The 20,673-nt window shown below is 54.7% G+C and overlaps 1 protein-coding gene across 3 annotated transcripts in view; it reads right to left on the reverse strand.

Annotated features, from left to right (window-relative positions):
- Positions 1–20,673, reverse strand: part of USP36 (ubiquitin specific peptidase 36) — a 32,414-nt gene that overhangs the window by 2,232 nt on the left and 9,509 nt on the right. For all 3 annotated transcript variants that reach the window (XM_086356432.1, XM_086356433.1, XM_086356434.1), the window contains 16 exons: positions 20,104–20,214; positions 18,879–18,981; positions 16,617–16,684; positions 16,096–16,166; positions 15,375–15,457; positions 13,795–13,906; positions 11,470–11,610; positions 10,622–10,722; positions 9,594–9,729; positions 6,635–7,270; positions 5,954–6,084; positions 3,546–4,136; positions 2,929–3,122; positions 1,302–1,403; positions 556–671; positions 92–243 (listed from right to left, as the gene is read on the reverse strand). In XM_086356432.1, coding sequence (XP_086212558.1) covers positions 112–243; positions 556–671; positions 1,302–1,403; positions 2,929–3,122; positions 3,546–4,136; positions 5,954–6,084; positions 6,635–7,270; positions 9,594–9,729; positions 10,622–10,722; positions 11,470–11,610; positions 13,795–13,906; positions 15,375–15,457; positions 16,096–16,166; positions 16,617–16,684; positions 18,879–18,981; positions 20,104–20,214 — 2,828 coding nt within the window. In that variant the 3' untranslated portion in view covers positions 92–111. The remainder of the gene's footprint in view (positions 1–91; positions 244–555; positions 672–1,301; positions 1,404–2,928; positions 3,123–3,545; positions 4,137–5,953; positions 6,085–6,634; positions 7,271–9,593; positions 9,730–10,621; positions 10,723–11,469; positions 11,611–13,794; positions 13,907–15,374; positions 15,458–16,095; positions 16,167–16,616; positions 16,685–18,878; positions 18,982–20,103; positions 20,215–20,673) is intronic.

Consider the following 20,673-nt stretch of genomic DNA (forward strand, 5'->3'; position numbering starts at 1 on the left):
CAGAAACACAGCACACACACCACACTCCACACACGTGTGTAAACACACCCCACCCCGCCCCGCCCCCACTGCCACATGCACACAAACTGACCTATCTTGACAGCAGCACATTCAGCGGCGATAGCTCAGACTGGAAGCCTTAGCTGGGTGAGTCACAGACCAAAAATTCCGTCTACTCTGAAGTTTTTGGAAGGCGTTGAAGTTTCTTTTCTTCTCTCTCTTGAATTTTTTCAATTTCTTCTCCTATGTCAAGAATCACAGTGTCACAATTCCCACAAAGGCCTCCCCCAGGTCCTGGTGGCTCCTTCCGAGTGCTTACTGCACACCAGCTCGAGTCTCAACGTGTGACCTAAACAGATTTGTCCTCCACGTGGGCCTCGGGAGGTGTCCTCATGACCCCAACTTCACTGATGGCAGAGCAGGAGCAACTGCAGGACGGAAACCCTGCACCCGGCCACGTGCTCCCAGGCAGCCAGGCTCCAGCCTCGCCCTCGGCCACTTCAAACCGCCCTGAAAACCCAAGTCCCCCCTGCCAGGTGCCACCACGCGTCACACCTTCCCTCGGTCGAACTCTTCGTCCCAGTCGTCAATGACCGTGGCCGTGCGGGCCAGCCTGCTGTCCTGAATGGCGTCCTGACTGACGGCCGACACCGCGCCGTCCCACGTCAAAACTGCAAAGCAGACACGTGCGTCAGGACCTGGGTGGGCTCCCAGCTGCCCTGGCGATTTACTTCAAGGGTGAAGTTTACATACGAGGCTGGTCTGCTCCTAACGATTCACCGTTTTTGAGGGCTACCTTCTGGTGAAAATGGACACACAGAAGGAAAAGGAAGAGGGACAGGGTGGTCTCTGGTTTGCAGGACAGTCAATGATTCTGTCACACGAGCGAACACTGTTAACTCTACCACCGATCCTCCAAGTTTAGTTTTTATAAACCCCTGCTCTCATTTGAGAGACAAAGATCTTGTGTTCTCCAAGTCCAAATTAGAAAAATAATGTTCTAAATGAGAACGTACAGCACACGAGCCAGACGAGCCATCCCTGCCACAGCCATCCCCGCCCCGAGACACACACTCATCCTCTCCCCGCTCCCAGAGCCCAGGGGGAAGCTGTTCTGGATCCTTCCACAGACTAACCCCAACTGCAGGGTTCTTGACCTGCATGCAATGGCTTTCTTTTCCTGTCTTCAGAGCCAAGCAATCTCTGTGCACAAGGCTCAAAATTGCAGGCCTGCTTCAGGCCTCTTTATCTCCTACAGAAGCCAATAGCAGAAAAACAGAAGTCAGGTCTCAAAACAGTACCTTTTCTCCCATAAGCTTTATCAGATGAATATTTGAGCAATTCTTGGACCACATCGGATTCTCTCTCTCTGTCCCAGGATGCAAGTGGAGCCGGTCCCAGCCCTGCAATCAGAGGAACAGTTTACATACATTTAAATCACCAAGAAAATGACCACACACCTTTTATTTACAACAGCACTGCAAAACTTACTAATCACAAATTACTGAAAGAATGTGTAAAAGCAAGCTCTTTCTGCCCGCCTGTGGCAAGAGAATTAATGATTTCTCTTCCTCGCCTGTAGGGAACCAGCAGAAACATGGAGCGGAGGGAACTGGAGGGACGAGGTGCCTCTCTCCACCGCCACCACCGCCACCGCAGCTTGGTGGGGCAGCTCCCGTCTGCCGGACCTGTCCTCAGAGAGCCTGGCCAGCAAGAAAGGACATCTGCACAGATAGTACTGACTGCCCCTCATCATGGCTCTAGAGATGCCATCTGAGCTAGCCCTGGCCTCTACCCTGACCCTCAACCAACTCCAACCGCCTGAATGGACTGGCCGTCCTAAACACAAGCCTCACCTCGTCTCTCCGGGCTGCCAACTTGGCAGTGACCTTGTGTCCTTCAGGCTCAGTGCTTTGAGCAGGAGAGCTCCACTGTCCACCCCCAGCCTGTTCCCACCAGCCCCACTGGCTGCTCCTCAGCACAGCTCGGGCCCAGTGGTAACGTGGAGCCATGGACGACTGCAGCTCTAGCCAATTCTCGGCCACTGACGCCCGTCTCCACCTTGGGACTGTGAGCGGGCACACACGGCACTGGGCCTCCCTGCAGCCCCAGCACCCCAGCCTGGCCAGCGGGCTCACAAAGCAATGCCGTGGTCTGGTGGCGGCCACTCTCTGCCGCCTCTTCTCCAATTATGCTCTGGCTGCCTGCTGCAGCCACTCCTCACTGCCTAGCAGTTAGCACTTTGCTATGTAATTATCAAAACCCTACATTCATTCATGGCTGCGTTTCTCTGGAGTCCGATACAAACTCCAGGTCAATCCCCAGGGTGGTTGTGCCCCCAAAGAACTAACACAACAGCTGATGCCCTGAGATCTGGGCCCCTTCCAGAGGAGCTGAGGACCTTCTCCTCCCTCATGTAACAGACACACTCCACCAGGAGAGCCCAGTGAGTCCCACCAGCCAGAAAGAAAGACAGAAGACAAAACACGAATGAGCTGCTTGGTGGGGGCCTCAGCTTAGGCAGACCCACAGCACACGGAACCCCAAATGCAAGAGGCCACACGATCGTCAGACAGGCTCACAACTGAGAGAGGCAGAGGGAAGTGAGCTTCTGAACTCAATGCTCCATGTTCAAGTGGCAAAGGACAACATCAAGCTGGACGGCCAGGAATCATTCCAGTGGGAAGGTCCAGAAGGGAACAGCCCTGAATCAGAAGAAACGCTGGGCTCACGAACGTGCTGACATTTACGTGTGTCCTGCATTCTCCTGTGGGGCAGATCCTGCTGAATGATCAGCCAGGTGAGGAGGCCCAGTGGGCAGAGGGCTCGCACCAGGGCAGAGGGCTCCCCAGTGAACTGCATCTGCCTCTGGACACACACGGCAGGCTGGCTCCTACCCTTAGCGCCCCCTCCTCGTCCCATGCACACCTGTGGGGCCCCTGGGAGCCTGGCCATTCACAGCTGGCAGGGGGCTGCACCCAGGGACAGCGGGGCCCCTCTGGCCCTCGGGCTCCTTCTCTTCTACTTCTTGTCGTGGCTCTTGCTTCTTTTTTTTCTTTTTCTTTTTCCTCGGTGACGTTGCAACAGTCTCTGGCTGGACGACGTCCGAGGGCACGCAGCTCCTGGGAAGTCAGACTGGACAGTCAGCTCCGAGCAAACCGAAGCCCAGACACCTCGAGAACTCTGCTGGCATGTGCCCAGCCCTGCAGAAGAGCCCCGGGAGACACCACCCGAACCCAACGAAGACAGACTGCACCAGTGATCCACGGCCACAGCCCAGGAGAGCACACGAGCGCATTTTTAATCCTCACTGAGGCAAGTCCTACTGGACAACAGGACCCCAGCCCAGCCCTGCCCGGGTCACGTGAGACCTCCCAGCACACATGGTACTGGACAGATCGGGGACATGCCTCCACTCGCCAAACCCTGGGACAACATGGTCATATCCCAGAGGTCCGGGCACCTGTATTTCCAGACAGCACCCACCCAGAGCAGACTGTGTGTGAGTGAGTGGAGGTACAGGGCCCCTGGCTCCCCGCTCTCACCCATGCCAAGGTGGGTCCCCGGGGAGGCAGTCTTCTTCGTCACAGCTCTCCAGTCCCTTTCTCCTCCTCTTCCTGCTGCTCACATGGGGGCCATTGGTCATGCATCCCACTGGCCAACTGTTCTCCAGGCGCTGGCCACTCCCTGGCTGCTGTCTGCCTTCTTCCTCCGATCTGTCTGCCGGTGGCTCCGCCCGGCCCTCCTTCCTGCGTTCAGGGCTCCAGGGCGGCCCTGGTGTCTGCTCGTCCTGCAGGGGGGTGGCGTCCACGTCCCCCATGTGCTTCCTCTTCCTCTTCCTCCTCTTCCCGGGCTGGGCCGCTACGGCCGTGCAGGTCTCCGAGACACGGCCCCCCACTTTCACGCGAGTCTTCTTCCTCTTTTTACAAAGGCTCTGGAGGGGCTCACTGGCCTCTGGCAGCTGGTGTAGCGGGGCCCGGAAGGCCCCATTGACCTGAGGCAGGGGTGCAGAGGTGGGCGAGCAGCTCTGTGGGTCTGATGTCCCAAGAGGATGGGGGCTGCTGGACAGTGATGGGGGACAGGGGCCGAAGGGGGGCTTCAGATGGCTGGAGGGTCTGGGAGCAGGCGAGACAGCCCTGTAGGGAGAGGCAGGCAGTGAGGACAGGCTGAGTTCTCCGCCCTGCCTTCCTTCGGCCCCCCTCCCTCTCAAGTAAGGATCTTCAATGATTTTCCCCTGTAAACCTCAGATATGTACATGTTTCAGAGAAGTTAGAAAACACAGGCTAACAAGCAAATTCAAACCTCAAGATCAAAGTTCATAAAAATCACTACATATCTCGGTTTCTTGTCACCAGTTAGTCCAAGGTACTTTTACAAACTCGTGTTTTAACCTTTCAATACAAATGTGTTCAGAGGAAAGCTCCACCCAGCAATAAACGTCCAGCCTCCACAAGCATCACGTGTCTGAGTACAGGCAGCTGAGTCTTACAAGAAAGGCAGATACAAGCCTACCTGTCTTTTACTATTACCTTCCTAGGATTTTCCTCTGAAACCTGGGGTTAATGAAGATCAGGGAGACAGACTTTCCAGCCAGCTATACAGCAAGACAAGCAAGGGGCAGGACCGGACGGGCGAGACTCGTGGCTCTCCTTTCTGTCGAATGTGTGTGTCGCTAACTGTGTCTGTGTGTGTGCTTAGTAGCTAAGTCACGTCCGACTCTTCTGCGACCCCGTGGACTGTAGCCCGCCAGGTTCCTCTGTCCATGGGATTTCCCAGGCCAGCATACTGGAGTGGACTGCCACTTCCTTCTCCAGGGGATCTTCCTGACCCAGGGATCAAACCCGGGTCCCCTACTGGCAGGCCGACTCTTCACCACTGAGCTATCTGGGAAGCCCTTCTGTCAACTATGCATGCACCCATGGAAAAGTCAATTTTCCACCCTGAGCCACAATTTTCTCATCTGTGGATGAATGACAATAATGCCCACCTCCAAGGGTTATTAATTAAACAGAACTGTCTCATCACTGTCTAAATCAGAACAAACTCTGATGGTCACACAAATTGCATTACTAGGTCACGTTACTCTGCACTTTGGAAATTAAAAAAAAAAGTTGTACGTCAAAGAAACACAGAAAAAAATACCAAATATATGTCGTGAACATTTAAGGACATTCCAAGTCCAAAACCCCTGTGCCAGCAGTGAGAGTAGGAGGAGGGGGGCTGGGGGAAGGGATCAGTGGGCCCCGAGCGCAGGGCCTCGAATGAGGGGGGCAGGGAGGGCATGATGGCGCCATGTAAACGCTGAACCCGTCCAAAGCACCTCGTGGCTTTGCCTCGTCTTCCTTCTTTCCTCCCTCCCTCCACAGCTGTCAAAGGCCTTAGAAGTCTCTCACTCCTCAGACAGCCATTTATCAGTAACTCTGGGCCTTCTGCCCTCGACACCTGAAGGGACTCAAGCGTTCCGGTGCAGAGCGGGCCAGGAGGCGACAGCCCACGCCTCTGGAGGGCCATCTCCCCAGGATGCTGAAAAGCCCCACGGAGCCACGTCCGCTGCAGCAGCCCCCAGAGCCCACTGGGAGTGCCCTGAGGGCCAGGGCAACAGACCCCACCTTGCCCCAAGATAAGCCCTGGAGCGCTGCTGGGAGACACAACCTGCATACAGGACTCTGAGCTCACACGGCGTCTGTCCAGACACCCACCACCCCCGCAACGCCAGCCGTCCACTCTGGGGTCCTGTCTCGGCACTGGGGACCCCCAGCCACATCAGTTCACAGCACACCCATCACCAAGGGCATGTGGCAGACAGACGGGAGATGAAGACAGAGTCAAAAAGGCCAGGACCGCAGAGACCAAGCTGCCTGTGCCCCGCGGAAGCCCCTCGGGCAGGAGGAGACAGGGGACACTGGTAGACCTCTGCGCCGGCGCTACGGGGAGGAGCGGCTGCCCTGCTTACCGTATTGCACGGACAGGCCAGGGGGCGGCGACGATGGGGTGAGTGGGTTTCCGGGGGTAGGTGAGGTCGGAGGATGGAGAGAGGGCAGGTGGACGGAGGTCATTGCCGGTTGCCCTCCGCAGGGTGCTGGCCTGCAGTTATTGACATAAATAAAAACTTGGTGGTCTAAAAAAGGTTGCCGTGAGTGAGGAGGAAAATAAAAATAAAAGTAAAAAAAAAGAAAAGAAAAGAAAAAAGAGCCCAGAAGGGAGGATGAGAGGACAGGAGAACAAAAAAAGGGAGCGTGAGGGGTGGGGGGGCATGATAGAAGAAGAATCAGAAGTGTTTTTGGTTAGAAACAAAAAGGAAAAAAGGAAGGAAGTTTAAACAGAAACTTCAGTACGACAATTACATCATCGCGTCAGGCTGCACACAGAGGTGCCGGTCAGCTGGTGTCCCCTGTGCTGAGCTCCGGCCAGGGCCCATCCCCGAGCTCCCTTAGGACGTCTGTCCACAGAAGCGGAGGCCCGGCCCCCAGCCTCATCTGATCACACTACTGCTGCCCCCGCACAGGCCAGGACAGCCCTCCAACGCTGGCAGACGCCCTCAGCCGTTGTCCCACCGCCCTCCCCAAAGCTAAAAGCAGCCCTACTTCCTGGCTCCTACCAACACCCTTCGGGGTCGAGCTGCCCACACACCCACCTTCTTGGCAGAGAGGGCCAGCTTTTTGGCCGGAGGAGGAGACATGGTGTTGGCCGGCTCAGGGCTGGTGCCGCTCGGGACGGGGCACTTGGCCTTCTCCGGCTCGGCATCCTGTCGGGCCGGCAGCACCTTGGTGGGGCCGGCAGTGACGGAGTGGGTTCCCTGAGAATCTCCGAGGGGAGTGACTCCGCTCTGGGGGGCCTGCGGGGGCCTGCTGGTGGGGTGCTCAGGGCTGGAGCCCCCCCTCTCAGGGGTGGGGCCCTCGTCGCCCGCCTGGGGCCCAAGCCCATTGGGCGTCCCCGCAGCTGGGGCCCGGAGTGAGGTAGAGACAGCGGCCCGGCCGTCCCAGGAGCCTGGCCTGCGACCCTCGCTCCTGCTGCCTCCCGGTGCGCTGGCACTGGGTGGAGTGGAGAAGTGCTGCAGGGACGCTGGCTTCTTGACTTTCTTTCCAGGCTCATCCAGAATGGCTGGCGCGTGGGTGGGTGTTCTGCAGACTTTGGGGGAAGGGGACGCCAGGGGGGGCTTGGCAGGAGCATATCCATTCGGAGACTTCAGGCCCAACACAGAGCCGTTCCTGGCAATGGGTACTCCAAGTTCTTCGGGGGTCTGTGGCTTCTTCGTCACAGGGTCTGGTCTCTAAGAGAGGAGCAAAGCAAAGGATGTGATCAAAGCCAGAGGGAGCTGGGCCGGCCCCTACGAGGAGGCAGCAGGCGGGAGCTCTGGAGGAGCCACTCCAAACAAATTGACATGGGCACATGATACAGATGTCGCTGCTGCTTTTCAGCAATTCCTGAGTTCTGCACAAGTGGACGCATCTCCATAAGCATCTCGACTATGAAAGCAGGACGTTTTCATCAGGATTTGAGTTATACAAAAATAGTACAACGAGAAAGAATTTACCAAGTTCCATCACCTAAACACAACCTTGATTGATATGCTGGTGTCCTTCCCTGTGGGCTTCTCTGCCAACACAGGGGCGCCTCAGTTTTAACCATGTGCCGTATCACTTAAATACTCAGGCCCTCAACAAAGGTCTTAATGTTTGACTAGCAGACAGCTTGGAGAAGGCAATGGCACCCCACTCCAGTACTCTTGCCTGGAAAATCCCATGGACGGAGGAGCCTGGTGGGCTGCAGTCCATGGGGTCGCACAGAGTCAGATACGACTGAAGCGACTTCACTTTCACTTTTCACTTTCACGCACTGGAGAAGGAAATGGCAACCCACTCCAGTGTTCTTGCCTGGAGAATCCCAGGGATGGGGTCGCACAGAGTCGGACACTACGGAAGCGACTTAGCAGCAGCAGACAGCTCACTGTGTGAAGAGCTTATAAACTAGACTAGCTCCAGGTAGCCTTGAAATGACCAGCCGGGTGCTAAGTGCCCCATCCTTCTCCGTAGCACCTTTACACCCAGGTCTATACCACCCACACCCTGAAACGCTCCCCAGGGCCTGCACCGGGGCTACTCACCGTGACCGGTCACCTCCCCCTCCCAACAGGTCAAGGTCCTACGCTTCGTAACTACTTGTCAATGAAAAATCAAAAAACAATCTTCTCCTGTATTTAGTACTCCATACTCATTTTTTTTAAGAAATAGAATGACTAGACTATTAATATTTCCACAAATTAGGATGCATATTGCCACACTGAATTTACTATCCTCTTACCAGCAATGAGGTTTTCCCAAAACGTTTGCTAAATTCATACTACTTTGAATCATTAAGCACCCATATCCTTTGCACAGGCCACAGAGTGACTTGAAGTCACTGAAGTCATTTTTTATCTCTTTATTAATTTTCCTCCTAAAGGGAATACACCCTCCCACTGTGCTACACAACCTGTTCAACTGTTGAGCGTTTAAGTCCCTGGGACCATACGATGTTATTTAAAGTAAAACGATTTCTGGGCAACCACAGTGTATTTGGAAAGCTGCTTTCGTAATGAAAACACACACTGTCAGTGGAGTGGCCTTGCTAACCCAGCCTAACCCAGGGTTACCCATGCTCACCCTCAGGCTCCCCTGCGCCCCTCGCTGTTTCTCTGAGCTGTGACTGAGGCGTCTGGCTTTCTTGCTCTGGCCAGAGTGACCATCACCCTTGCAACTGGGTCATAGCTCATCACTGCTGTGTCAATTCCAATGCTTCTATTTCAGCTTCTATTTTCTTCAACGTTGGCGGGGAAACAGATTTTCGTAAAAGACTAAAAACCCTGCAGGCTGTGGAGGCCGTTGACAGTCTGGGTTTGATCTGATCTTCAGACTGGGGTCACAGAAGCAGTCAACAGAGATGGTTGTTCTAGTTTTGAATTACGAATTATGTTGTAATAAAGGAAATTGCTATTTATCTTGGTAATAAAACTGAGTTTAACTTTTTCCAATACATACAAAAAAACCTTCAAGGGATATTCCTTAACTTTACCACATTAAGTTTCTTGTTCTCTCTCCCTGCATATACGTATCAACATATGTGTGTGTATGTACATATGTATTTTTCTAACCATTTGAATGAATTTTAGACAAGACGTCCTTTTACCTCCAAATACAGCAAGTATTTCTCAAAAGAAAGGATATTCTCTTACCACCACCATAGTAAAACTGCAACGGTTATACCCTGGTACAATCTACTCACATTTTCGATATTAAAGCGTGGGGATAAAGTATTTTTTCCCAGGTGCTTAAGGTGTGCTTGGGGGACCTGTCATTGTACTTATATAAGGCAGCTGGGAGCTAAGTCTTGATCTGCTGAGTCACGTCTTCTCTTCACTGTTCCCTCTTCCTTACCAGCATCGGCCCTGTAACCCTCTTCAGAAAGAACATGGAACAAAGCAGGACCGCGTCTGTGCCTCCTTCAACTGGGCCAAGCACCCCGGCACACAGAGGTGGGGGTGGTGCTCCATGACACCCCAAGAGGCACAGGCGGCAAGAACAGCAGGGTTTACATCGATCCTATTAAACAAGTACCTTTCCGGTCATTGGAGAGGCCGCGGTTCCGTTGCTGACATTCTTCCGGACATGGTCCGGAACCACGCCGGGGCGGCTGGAAAGGGAGGCAGTCCTGGAGATGGAGCCCTCGGGACTCTTCTTAGAGCCTGGAATCCTGTCAAAGGGACAGAAGGAGGCAGGGACTGCCTTACTGAAGCTGCAGAGGCTTGACCCAAAGTGAGCGAGAGAAGGAATCAGAATACCAAAGTCAAGTTGGTAAATACCAAAGTCAAAATACCCCCAAGTCAGTACAATTTCATGGGGGGGCAAGCAGGGAGTTCCCTGGTGGCCCAGTGGTTAAGATTCCAGGCTTTCACAGCCATGGCCTGGGTTCAATCCCTGGTCTGGGAACTGAGTCCCTCAAGCCGAGTGGCACGGCCCCCCCCCAAAAAAAGCAGTGGGGACCAAGCAAAGGCAGACCACGAGAACTTACTACATAGCTCTGGATTCCGCTCAATATGAGCAGAGAGCCAATTACGCGAGAGCTCTTCCAAAACTAGACTCTCAGTTTATCAACGCCATCCCGAAGCAGCAGAGCACTGCCCTTCGCCTCGTTCTCATCCTCCGGGTGGCGACCACCAGTCCCAGAAAGAAAAACCTCCCGAGGCCTCCACCCTCTGATGGCCCACTTCCCTGCCCACCACGACCACTCCCCGCAAAGAGGACACGGTGGGGTGAGCCGATATCTAGATGGAGCACAGCTATTCGGGGGCAATAATGTAAAATGCCAGACGGCCTTCCCATTTATGTGCCGAGTCACTTCCATGTGGGGCAGACGGACTGCACTCAGTCCGACCTTCCCTCGGGCTCTGACTCAGCAGCCAGGCAGACGTGGTCTAAGCGTCCTTCCCGGTGGCCGCACTCTGTTACCCCTGACTGGCCGGAGGACAGCTGTATGTCCTTCAGATTTCTCGGTTACTTTCACGCAGGAAAAGGCCAAGGAGGCCTGTCAGGTCAAACGTGGCGTGTGGGCTCTGGGGGAAAGGGGTGGGGTGGGAGTCGGTTACCGCAGGTAGAAGAGGACGTAGGCCTGCTGGTTCAGAACCACCTTGATGTTGCTGGCGTGGACCAAGGAGTCGTTCATCTGGTACCACTGTCCATTGCTTGCCTGAAGCAGCAGAGGGTGAGGACGAAAACCAATGGTCAACACTTCTGTGAGGCTTACTTTTAACAAGCGAAGGACAAGCCTTTTAACTGCCACATATATCCGAGTTTGAGTTAGCAAATGCTGCTGCTCAGTCGCCTAGTCAGGTCTGACTCCTGGTGGGCCCGGGGACAGCAGCACGCCAGGCTTCCCTGTCCTTCCCTGTTCCCCGGAGTTTGTTCCAACTTATGCCCATAAAGCTGGTGATGCTGTCTTTCCCAGCATCAAGGTCTTTTCCAATGATTTCACATGAAAATACCAAATAGCTACCTCTGAATATGCCCCCACAAGTGTGCTGGAGACCCCCCCTTCCTTCCTGGCACCCCCAAAGATGCAAGCTTTCCCTCCTGAAGGCTCTTTTCGAAGGTCTGCTTGGCAAAGCCTCTCCCACCAACATCTGGCCTTCTGAGACTTCTTCAGGGGTCTAAGAACAGAGTACCGAAAGCAGCCCCCTCGTGTCTCACTGCTAGGCGGTCAAAAGTGGGGCCGATCCGAGTGGGACAGGTCAGAAGGATGCCTTTGTGCTCCATGAAGAAGCAGCAATAGGACCTGGACGTAACACAAAGCAGGGCCACTTCCCAGAGTATAATGAGGGCCCACCTGGAGGTGTGCAAACAGGCACTGCCAACCTGCCTCTCCTCACCCCCCGGCCAGGAGGCAGCGCATACACCACCCCTGCGGCAGCCAGATGCCGACACCGGAGCCACTGACCTTCACGTAGCAGTAATAGTGCCCGGCGTGGCAGCTGTAGCCCGAGTGGACGAGGACAGCGTACAGCCCATACATGACAGGCTCGCCACTGCTCTGGGACATGTACGGGCGGATGTTCAGGAACTCTGGGTAGCCCACATCCTGTTGGAAGAGCCAAGGAACAGGAAATTACAATTCATCAGTGAGAGTAAGGGTCAACTCGCCCTCCCAATCAGTGGGTCTTGAACTATGTGGGGCGACAGGCATGCAAGGCTGAGGCAGGAGCCTCCTCTGGTCAGTGATTTAAAAAGAAAGCAGAAAACACATCCTTTTTAAGGGAGTTTCTCTGAGAAACTCTTACTTTATTGTCCTGTCAAGCGATTTACGGTCTCCTGTCTTGGCCGTACGCCCAGACTGGTTCTCTTGCTACCTGGGTCCCACGTGCAGAAGGAGGAGAGCTGTTAGTTCTCCCTCCCGCCCCCAAGCAGAAGACTTTGAGGGGAGGGCAGGGGACAGGGCAGGGACCCAGGGCTTCAGAAAAACAGGCTGACCCCATATGGGCAATTGCAACAGCAGATTAAAATTTTAATGGATCAGAACAAAGGTCATGCCAAAGTTTATTTCAGGAATGAACAATCTTTTGTAAGCAAATACTATCAGAAGTGAGCCTTGAACGACAAGGGTATAATGTACTGCGATTACTGCCTGTGCTCATATGGACTTTTTTAAAAACCGAGGCACAATTTATGTGGAATGAAACAGGTAGCTCTTTGAGGAGCTTACAGTCTGCTGAGTTCTGACCCGTCTCCATTGATGGTAACCCACGCTCCATTCTAGAGACAGACACGGACCCAGAAAATCCTCTCTCCAGTGAATGCCCCCATCCTGCCTGTTCCGAGCCCACAGCCAGTGGTTAGTGCTGCCTGTTCCTGGGATTCGCAGTAACAGTCGGTACCTGTTTGTGTTTGGCTTCTTTAGATCAACAGAATGTCATGCTATTCATCAACATGTCTTTTCTCATCTACTGACAATCTCAGAAATCTTAAAGGCAAACACACCCAGTAGGCTCAGGAGCCCCAGTCCAGTCTTGCCGGACACAGGGCCAAAATCAAACAGACCAGTGTCTCTCAAACTGTGTTCTAACAGCAAACTGGTTCCAGGAGGTGTTATGGAGAAACGTGAGCTCCTCTGGGCAGAAGCAATGAGACCTCGTTTAGCACTGATCATCTCCCCGATTTCCTAGAGCCTCGCATGGCGAAGTGCAATGTGAACACGTGAGTGTCAGTAAAATGGAGGAATGAGTGACTCCCTCAATAACTGAGTCTAAGAAACTCTTCATAATAAATTCCCCTGGGAGATTCAAAATGCAACACAGCTTAATAAAGGCTCTGAGAAGGCCTGCGATCAAAAACAACTGTTTTAGGGGCTTCCCTGGTGGCTCAGTGGTAAAGAATCTGCCTGCCAATGCAGGGGACATGGCTCAATCCCTGCTCTGGGAAGATTCCCATGCCACGGAGCAACTAAGCCCATGTGCCCCACCTACTGAGCCTGTGCTCTAGAGCCCAAGAACCTCAACTACTGAGCCCACGTGCCGCAACTTGTGAAGCCCAAGAGAAGCCACTGCAATGAGAAGTCCGAGCACCGCAACCAAAGAGTAGCCCCTACTCCCTGCAACTAGAGAAAAGCCCAAGCAGCCGTAAGACTCAGCTTAGCCAAAATAAACAAAACAAACAAAAAAAAGAATTATTTTAATGTTGGGTGGCGTTTCCCAAGCTCAGCTGAACACAGAATATCTTTCAGGGTACCATGCAACCATCCTGCAGAACAGCAGTTTGGGAAATGCTGACCTAAACAAGCCCCTACCACCACCAGTGAGGACACTGAAGCTGAGACAAGCAACTTGCCCGAAATTACACAGCTAGGCTCCACCAACTGAGAACAGGTCTTCAGAGCCTTATAAAACAAGGCACCATCTACTACACCAGCACTCTGCAGAAGCTTTTTCCTCTACACGCCACAGAGAAGCGCAGCATGGAGCTGCACCTGCTCTGGGGCAAACACGACGTGGGAGATGGGAGCTACAGAGAGCAGCCGTCATCACCTTGGTTCTTAAGGCCACCTGGACCCTCCATTGCAGCAACACCCCAAGCACAAGCAGAGTCTGGGGGGAAAAAAGACATTCTTAAACTTGACTGCCTAACAATCGTTTAGGGATTTTTGCAGAAATGCAGGCTCCTGGGCCCTGGCTTCCAGAGACTTGAATCCACTCTCTCTGAAACAGAGCCTGGAATCTGAATTTTAAAAAGTGCCGACCATGAGGTCCAGGGCACTGGCTTGAGGGCTCACCTTGGTGATCTTCCCCCCACTGAAGTTGGCAAAGCGCTTGAGCGAGAGCGTCAGGACGTTGGATGTCCGGTGGATGGTGAACCGCTTGCTGGCTGGAACCTTCTTTTTGCATCTGCGAGGAAGGGGAGAGGAAGAGCTATTGGCCTGTGCTCTGAGGACTCCTGTCCTCACACAGGGTTAGCATCAGAACATCAGGACCTGCTTTTTAAAAAATTTTTATTTATTTGGCTGCATCGGGTCTTAGGGGCAGCAAGTGGGAGCTTTCGTTGTGGTGCAAGAATGATGCTCTGGTTGTGACACAAGGGCTTAGTTGCTCCCAGGCACGTGGGAACCTTAGTTCCCCGACCAGGGATGGAACCCCCGTCCCTTGCACTGCAAGGCAGATTCTTAACCACTGGACCAGGAAGTCTCCTGAGACCTGCTCTTTAACAAGGAGTCTTCTTGAATGAGAAGAAATAGTCGTGGTTGTCCTAGCTGCCACTCACGTGGCACTTAACTCTGCACCCCTAAAAATCAAATCAACGTCACTTACGGAAAGGAAAGCAACAACAGGACAAGGACTAGAAAAAAGGTGGACATTCTAACACAAAAACGAAGCACTTTTCCCACCGGGAGACTAAGTCAGATGCATGGAAAAATAACGGGGCCAACACAGGAAAAAACAAATTCAAGCAGATGTGGCCAAGAGATAAACAGGCAGGCAGGAAATCACCGAAAGCAAAGCCAGAAGAAGAGGAAATGAAGGGGGAGAAGAGAGAGGCTAAAGTGAACAGCGTCTAGAGCTAAGGGGCGTGAACTGAGAGGGACAAAAAGCAGGGTTCTGGCACAGAATCATAAACCTAAGAAAACACAGGGAGGGAAACCTTCTTTAGTGATTATGGCTTTTAATGACCTGGATATAAGGTAACATACCCATACCCTGAGACTAGACAACCCTAAAGAAAAGAAGGTTAGAGTCACGTCCGCTGAAATCAAAAAATGACCTGGATGTAAGGTAACACACCCACAGAGACTGAACAACCCTAAAGAGAAGAAGGTCAGAGTCATGTCTGCTGAAATGGAAAAGTCCCGAGGACCACTCAAGTCCAAACCGGAAGCTGCAGAGCATGGCTCATGGAGGCGGCAGGATGGCCTCCACATGCAATCACCCCACTTCTGGGCCTCAGTTCTTCTTCCTGTGGAATGGAGTAACAACAGGCCCTGCTTCACACGCGCGTGCATGTGAGCCCCTCAGAACGCCACATGAGTGGCAGCTAGGACAGCCACAATTATTTCTTCATCTGTGCTGTTTCAAGGCTTTTAGTTTTAAGACATATTACACCACTCAAGACCGTGGACAGTGGTCAAGAGTTCCCTGGCGGTCCAGTGGTTATGACTCGGCGTTGTCATTGCCGTGGCCTGACTCAACCCCTACTCGGGGAACCGAGATGCCACAAGCCACGAGGCTTGGCCAGAGAGAGAACGTGGACGGCCGCCGCCTGCGGGGGCGAGGGAGGGATGGCACCTGGGTCAGGTTAGGTGACGTGTTTTACCTTGCAGGCTGGCTTGATCTTTTTGGCCACGATCAAACCGAAACTTACTTTGCACACATATAGGCATTCTCTCCGCTCAGGACATCTGGTTTCACAAAAAGTTCCAGAGCACGCACGATGTTTGCAGCTTGCTGAGAAGGACAGAAACAGGGAGTACAGTGAACAGCGGAAGAAAAAGGCTGACTCCAGAAACGCCAGGTGTAAGGTCTTTTTCACGCTGAGGCAGCAGATCACGGCACCTCACTTGCCTAAGAACTGGCCTGCTCGCTGCCGCCTTCTGGGAGTCAGAGCATCCCATCACAGGCAACAGGGAGCCAGGCTGCTACTCCTTCTCTGTGGACCGGGATCACAGCCCCAGGGGTTTATCACGGCCGCGTGGGTCTGATCCAAACCTCAAGCTGAGGTGAGCTCGGCTCCGGCCGCCTCAGAGAGGGGACAGAGGAAGGCCGCTCGGAATTGTGCGCCCTCTGTGTGGAAGCTCCCCGCACCACGCAGGCCTCCCTGCTCAAGCCCTGCACGTGGTGGGGTCGCTATTCACATCTGAGGGCACAAACTGTCTTTTTTTTAACCCCTTTTTTTTCGGAGAAAGAAAAAAAGGAACACAGAGGAAGATGGCTAAGACAAAACACACAAGAATGGAGGATTCCAAGTATCTCTTTCCTGATCTACCTGGATCACATGCCCTGATCGGTTTTCCTGTTTTGGGTTTTCTGCCCACTGGCCTCCCCATCCTAATGTAAATGAACATCGATCAGCATGAGGTGTGTACCCGGATTTCCAGCGCCACATCCAAGTAGGGGTCGTAGGTGTCTGAGACGCTCTTGCACATGGAGCACTTCACTGCGAGAGAACAAGGGAATGGTGGGGTGGGTGCAGGGCCCCGGGCCACCACCCCCAGGTCGCCCAGGTTTTCAAGTCTGAGAACTGGAGGCACACTCCCAGCTCCCCAGCTCCCCAAGATCCTGGGACAGGAAGTGCTCAGGAGGAGAGGAGGGCAAATCCTGAGATGCCTGGCTGGCCTGGCCAGGGGCACTCACCCCCACCCCAAGGGCAGCAGCCACGTCTGATTAACTACAGAGTCCAAGGAAGAGCAACACCAGCGTGTCTACAGACTCTGGACTCTTTGCTCCTCCAAACCCCTTCCCAGGAAGGCTGTAGGCAGGGCTGTGGGGCACAGACCAGGCTGGAGGCCTCGGGGGCCTGGCGGGTCAGCCTGGGCACTGACACGAAGCGTTTCGGGTTAATACTCTAACCCCGGCCAGAAGGGACACAGGACGTTTCTCCACTTACCCCGAGATCGGAGGTAGCCTCCAAAAATCTGATGGACCAGGGTTGTAGCCTGCGTCTGACGATCCAACCTGGAGAAAGGCCACGGCCTTCAGGTGGAGGACAAGGGGCCGAGAAACAGGCGGGCACCCCACCAGGCCCCATCCCATCACCTACTCAGCGGCAGCTCCGCCTGGAGATCTCCCCTAGAGCAGCCACCTCCCGTAGGACGCCCTCCTGCCCTCTCAGCAGGCGGCCTCACCTCCCACTGGGAGCAAGAGGCCCGATGAGCCTGCAGGCCAACCCTGCCTCAGTGCTCCCTGCTCCCGCTCCAGCTCTGCCCTCAGTCCCGCGTGGGCACCACACTTTCTGGAGGCTGCACGCGTGCTGCTAATCCTGCTCCTCTCTCCGTAGGCGGCCCCTTCCCGCCTCCTGCAGAGCGAGCCAGGGCACCCTGGTCTCAGCCTCCCATCCAGGCCACGTGACTGTTTATGGCTGTGCTGCCCACACATGGGCAGCTGGCCAAGGAGTACAGCCCAGAACACACGGGGCCAACACTGGGCCAGCAGACTTCTGCTCTGCAAAACTAGGAAACGAAAAGCAACTGCCATCGTCTGTCACCAGCACTCATCAGAGGAGGGACATCATCGGTCCAAAGATCGGCAAGGACATAACTTCAGACACACCCAGACCCTCTGGGTGGGATGCCCCCCAAGACAACAGGATCCGTCAGGACAGGAGCCCGGAGGACCACACAGGGACATACTCTCAGCCCAGCCGGGATGCAGGGATAGCGCAGACATTCAACTACCCAGAAGCAGGACAGCAGAGCCAGACCAAGAAGCTATCTGAGACGCTGCCACTGAGCGTTCCACCCGAGACTGAGGTGGGGAGGAAACGGGAGGAACTACGGACCGAGGCCTGTGCGGCACCTCCCCTGAGGGGAGGCTCCTGGGAGTCCTGGCAGCTGGACGTGCTCCCCGGGGGCAGCAAGGGCGACAGGCTCCTTGCGGGGAGGGGGAGGCAGGGCAAGGGGAAAAAGGAGCGTCCTGAACAAGAAGCAAACAAACAAAAGATACCAAGGCCACACCCCTTCTAAGTCCGGATAAGAGCCACCTACCCCCAGCGTGCGCTTCACTGCGCGGCCAGAAGGGGGAGCCCGAAGTAAGAACCAGGCCACTCGCCAAATCCTCATTAGTATCTGAAAGTTAGGGGGCTGCCAGTACAAAATAAGAACCAGCCCCTGGGGGCAGTGCCAAAACCCCGGGGTGAACTGAAGACCCCAAACGAGCGCATGGGGAGATGGAAGACCACTGTGAACAAGCCTTAAAACCAACATGACCAAAAGGAGAGAAAGTTCACTCAACTCGGAAAAGAAATGAGGATTGAACTTCGAGGTGCCCGTGGGGGAGGGACTGAGGGGCACGGGAAAGGGGAGAGCGGGGAGGCTGTGTGTGTGAGTGTGGCAGGGACAGCTGAGATGCGAGACCACCAACAGCCCAACACCCAGAAAGGGAACCGTACGATCAAATACATAAACCAGAATACAAGAAACACTCCCAGGAATTAAAGGGAAAAGGGACCTCTAACACCAGCAAAAGCAATGCCAGCTTGTTTTCCCGAGGGGAGGGTTACTTCCCAGCCAGGGCGAGGTCACCGAAGACAGACGGCTTCACCGGGAGACACGTCAGGTTCAACTCCATCAGTCTCATCCTCCGAAACAGAGGTTTCCCATCCTCACAGCTACAACTCAACTTAACCTTCCTGAAGGGCGTTCCAGACATGACTCCTCAGCCATACTTCAGAGTCCAGCACTCAGTTCCATTCCAAGCCCAGGCAGCAGCACTTCCTGCCTGCTTTCTCTCAACTGAACCCACAAACCCAGGAATGATACAAAAACATTCTTGCAGCAGCTGTTTCACAAAAGGGAACACTGGTCTATGCACCCAAATTTGGGCGGAGCGAACCTCAAAAATCATCATCTCCTTACCCTTGAGTTTTCCTGCAGACTTTCAAGTTCTTGCCTAAAGGTTACACTTCCCACTGCCCCATCCTCGGGACTGAAATGACAAGGCAGTTTTAAAAAGATGGGGAGAGCCCCTGTCAGTAGAAGGTCCCTGGAGAGATCTATTAGAGCATGTCCCTCTGCAAGCTGCTGGGAGAGACGCCGCCACCTGACCTGCAGCAGGAGAGGCCCTTTCTGGGGAAGCGGTGGGTCCGCTGTGGATGCTCAGGGGCCCAGTGTGGACGTCCACAGAGGCAGCATGGGGGGAGGGCAGCACGTACTTGGCACAGCCGCTCAGGCAGGCCTTCTGCATGGCGTCGATGGTATACCGCAGAAACTCATGTGCATCCTCCTGGTTCCCAAAGCGGAAGTGCCGGGCGATCTCTAAGGAGGGAAGGAAGACGCGTCAGGCCAGCTGAGAAGAGCCCCCGCCTTCTCTTCGCATGTCCCATTCCCGCTGGTCTTGTGGCCATCTCTTAGCGGACCCAGGACTAAACCCAAGTGAGGAAATGGAGCCCTGCGTGATGCCCTACGTCCCAGGCACCTCCCTGATGGCAGTTATCTTCCCAGTGAGACCCTCTACAGGTAACAGAAAGCACAAATGGACACCAAGCAGTAAGGATATGAGCTCCGCTAATTAATTAAGCTGGCTTTTCAGGAGCCAATACAGACCATGGCAGATCACCACCATGTCGGCCCAATACAACACACACAGGCTTCAAAAAGCCAATGGGTGGGCCTCCCTGGTGGTCCAGTGGTTAGAAATCTGCCAACACAGGGGACACAGGTTCAATCCCTGGTCCAGAAAGACCCCACGTACCATGGGCAACTAAGCCCATGCACCGCAGCAACCGAGCCCGAGTGCAGAGCCTGCAGGCCCCAACCACAGCGGCGCGTGTGCCCCAGAGCCTGGCTCAGCAACGAGAAGCCACTCCAAGGAGAAGCCCACACGCCGCAGAGCCTGCAGGTCCCAGCTACGGCGGCGCGTGCGCCCCAGAGCCCGGCTCAGCAACGAGAAGCCACTCCAAGGAGAAGCCCACATGCCACAACCAGAGAGTAGCTCCCACTTGCCACAACTTGAGAAAACCTGCGAGCGGCAACGAAGACCCAGTGCAGCCCAATAAATACATAAATACGTGAAATAAAACAACAGCAACAAAACTAAGGACCCACCTCTGCCAAGCAAAACAGAAGCCTGACTTTCACAACACATGGACCCTGGCTCCTCAGATGCTGAGAAAAGGTCTCGCAGCACTTCCTCACCTAGCTCCCCGCCCGAAACACACAGCCCCTGGCCTGGCCAACCCGCAGGATCCTGGGGGAAGGGGCCGGGGTGGGGGTCGCCACTGGCTGACATGGACTGCCCCATGTCCATCCAACCCCAGGGCCGGCTTTAGTCTGCTCCACTCTGTGCACGAGGCCTCCAGGCTCGAGCCCACTCCCGCCTCCTGCCCTCCGCCAGCACCCCTGGCAATGCCGCCCTCCCCAGGAGGAAGCCGCTCTTACTTCGCAGGTCCCGGATGAAGGACACGGGCTTGATGGCGTTGCCACTGTTGGCGAAGGCCTGGATGATGTGGTTCTGCATGACGCACAGCATGCAGAAGCTGCCCTGGTGACCTGCGGGCGTGGACACGCGGTCACGGTAGGGCCCTGGGAGTTCCCAGGAGAGCTGACGACACAGCCTCCTGGCTGGCAGAAAGCAGAGCCCCCCAGCCCGCCCAAGCCCTGCAAGGCTGGTGGCACCTGGGAACCCATCTCTCCGTGAGACCCAGCCCACAGAGTGTGAGCTGCCAAGCTCGGTTTAGAACGTGTCCTCTGACCTGCAAATCGCATCACATGGTCAATGACAGAGAACATTTCGGGCTTCCCGACAGACACCCCCTTCACTCGCTCTTCACCGTGGAACCTCTGCTCTGCTGCCCCCAGGAGACATCTGGGCTCAGCCAGCTCCGGGGAGACCCCAGGCACCTGCTCCCTCCCAGTCTACCTGCCCGACTCTGCGGCTCTGCTGCCCCAGGGGACACCTACATGGAGGCGGGACCAGTTGTTGCTGACCAGATGGTGCCCCCTAGGCTG

Source organism: Bos grunniens, chromosome 19, assembly GCF_055505025.1.
Source record: "Bos grunniens cultivar Pamir isolate PY7600 chromosome 19, Bosgru_T2T1.0, whole genome shotgun sequence".
In the NCBI taxonomy this organism is placed as follows: Eukaryota; Metazoa; Chordata; class Mammalia; order Artiodactyla; family Bovidae; genus Bos; species Bos grunniens.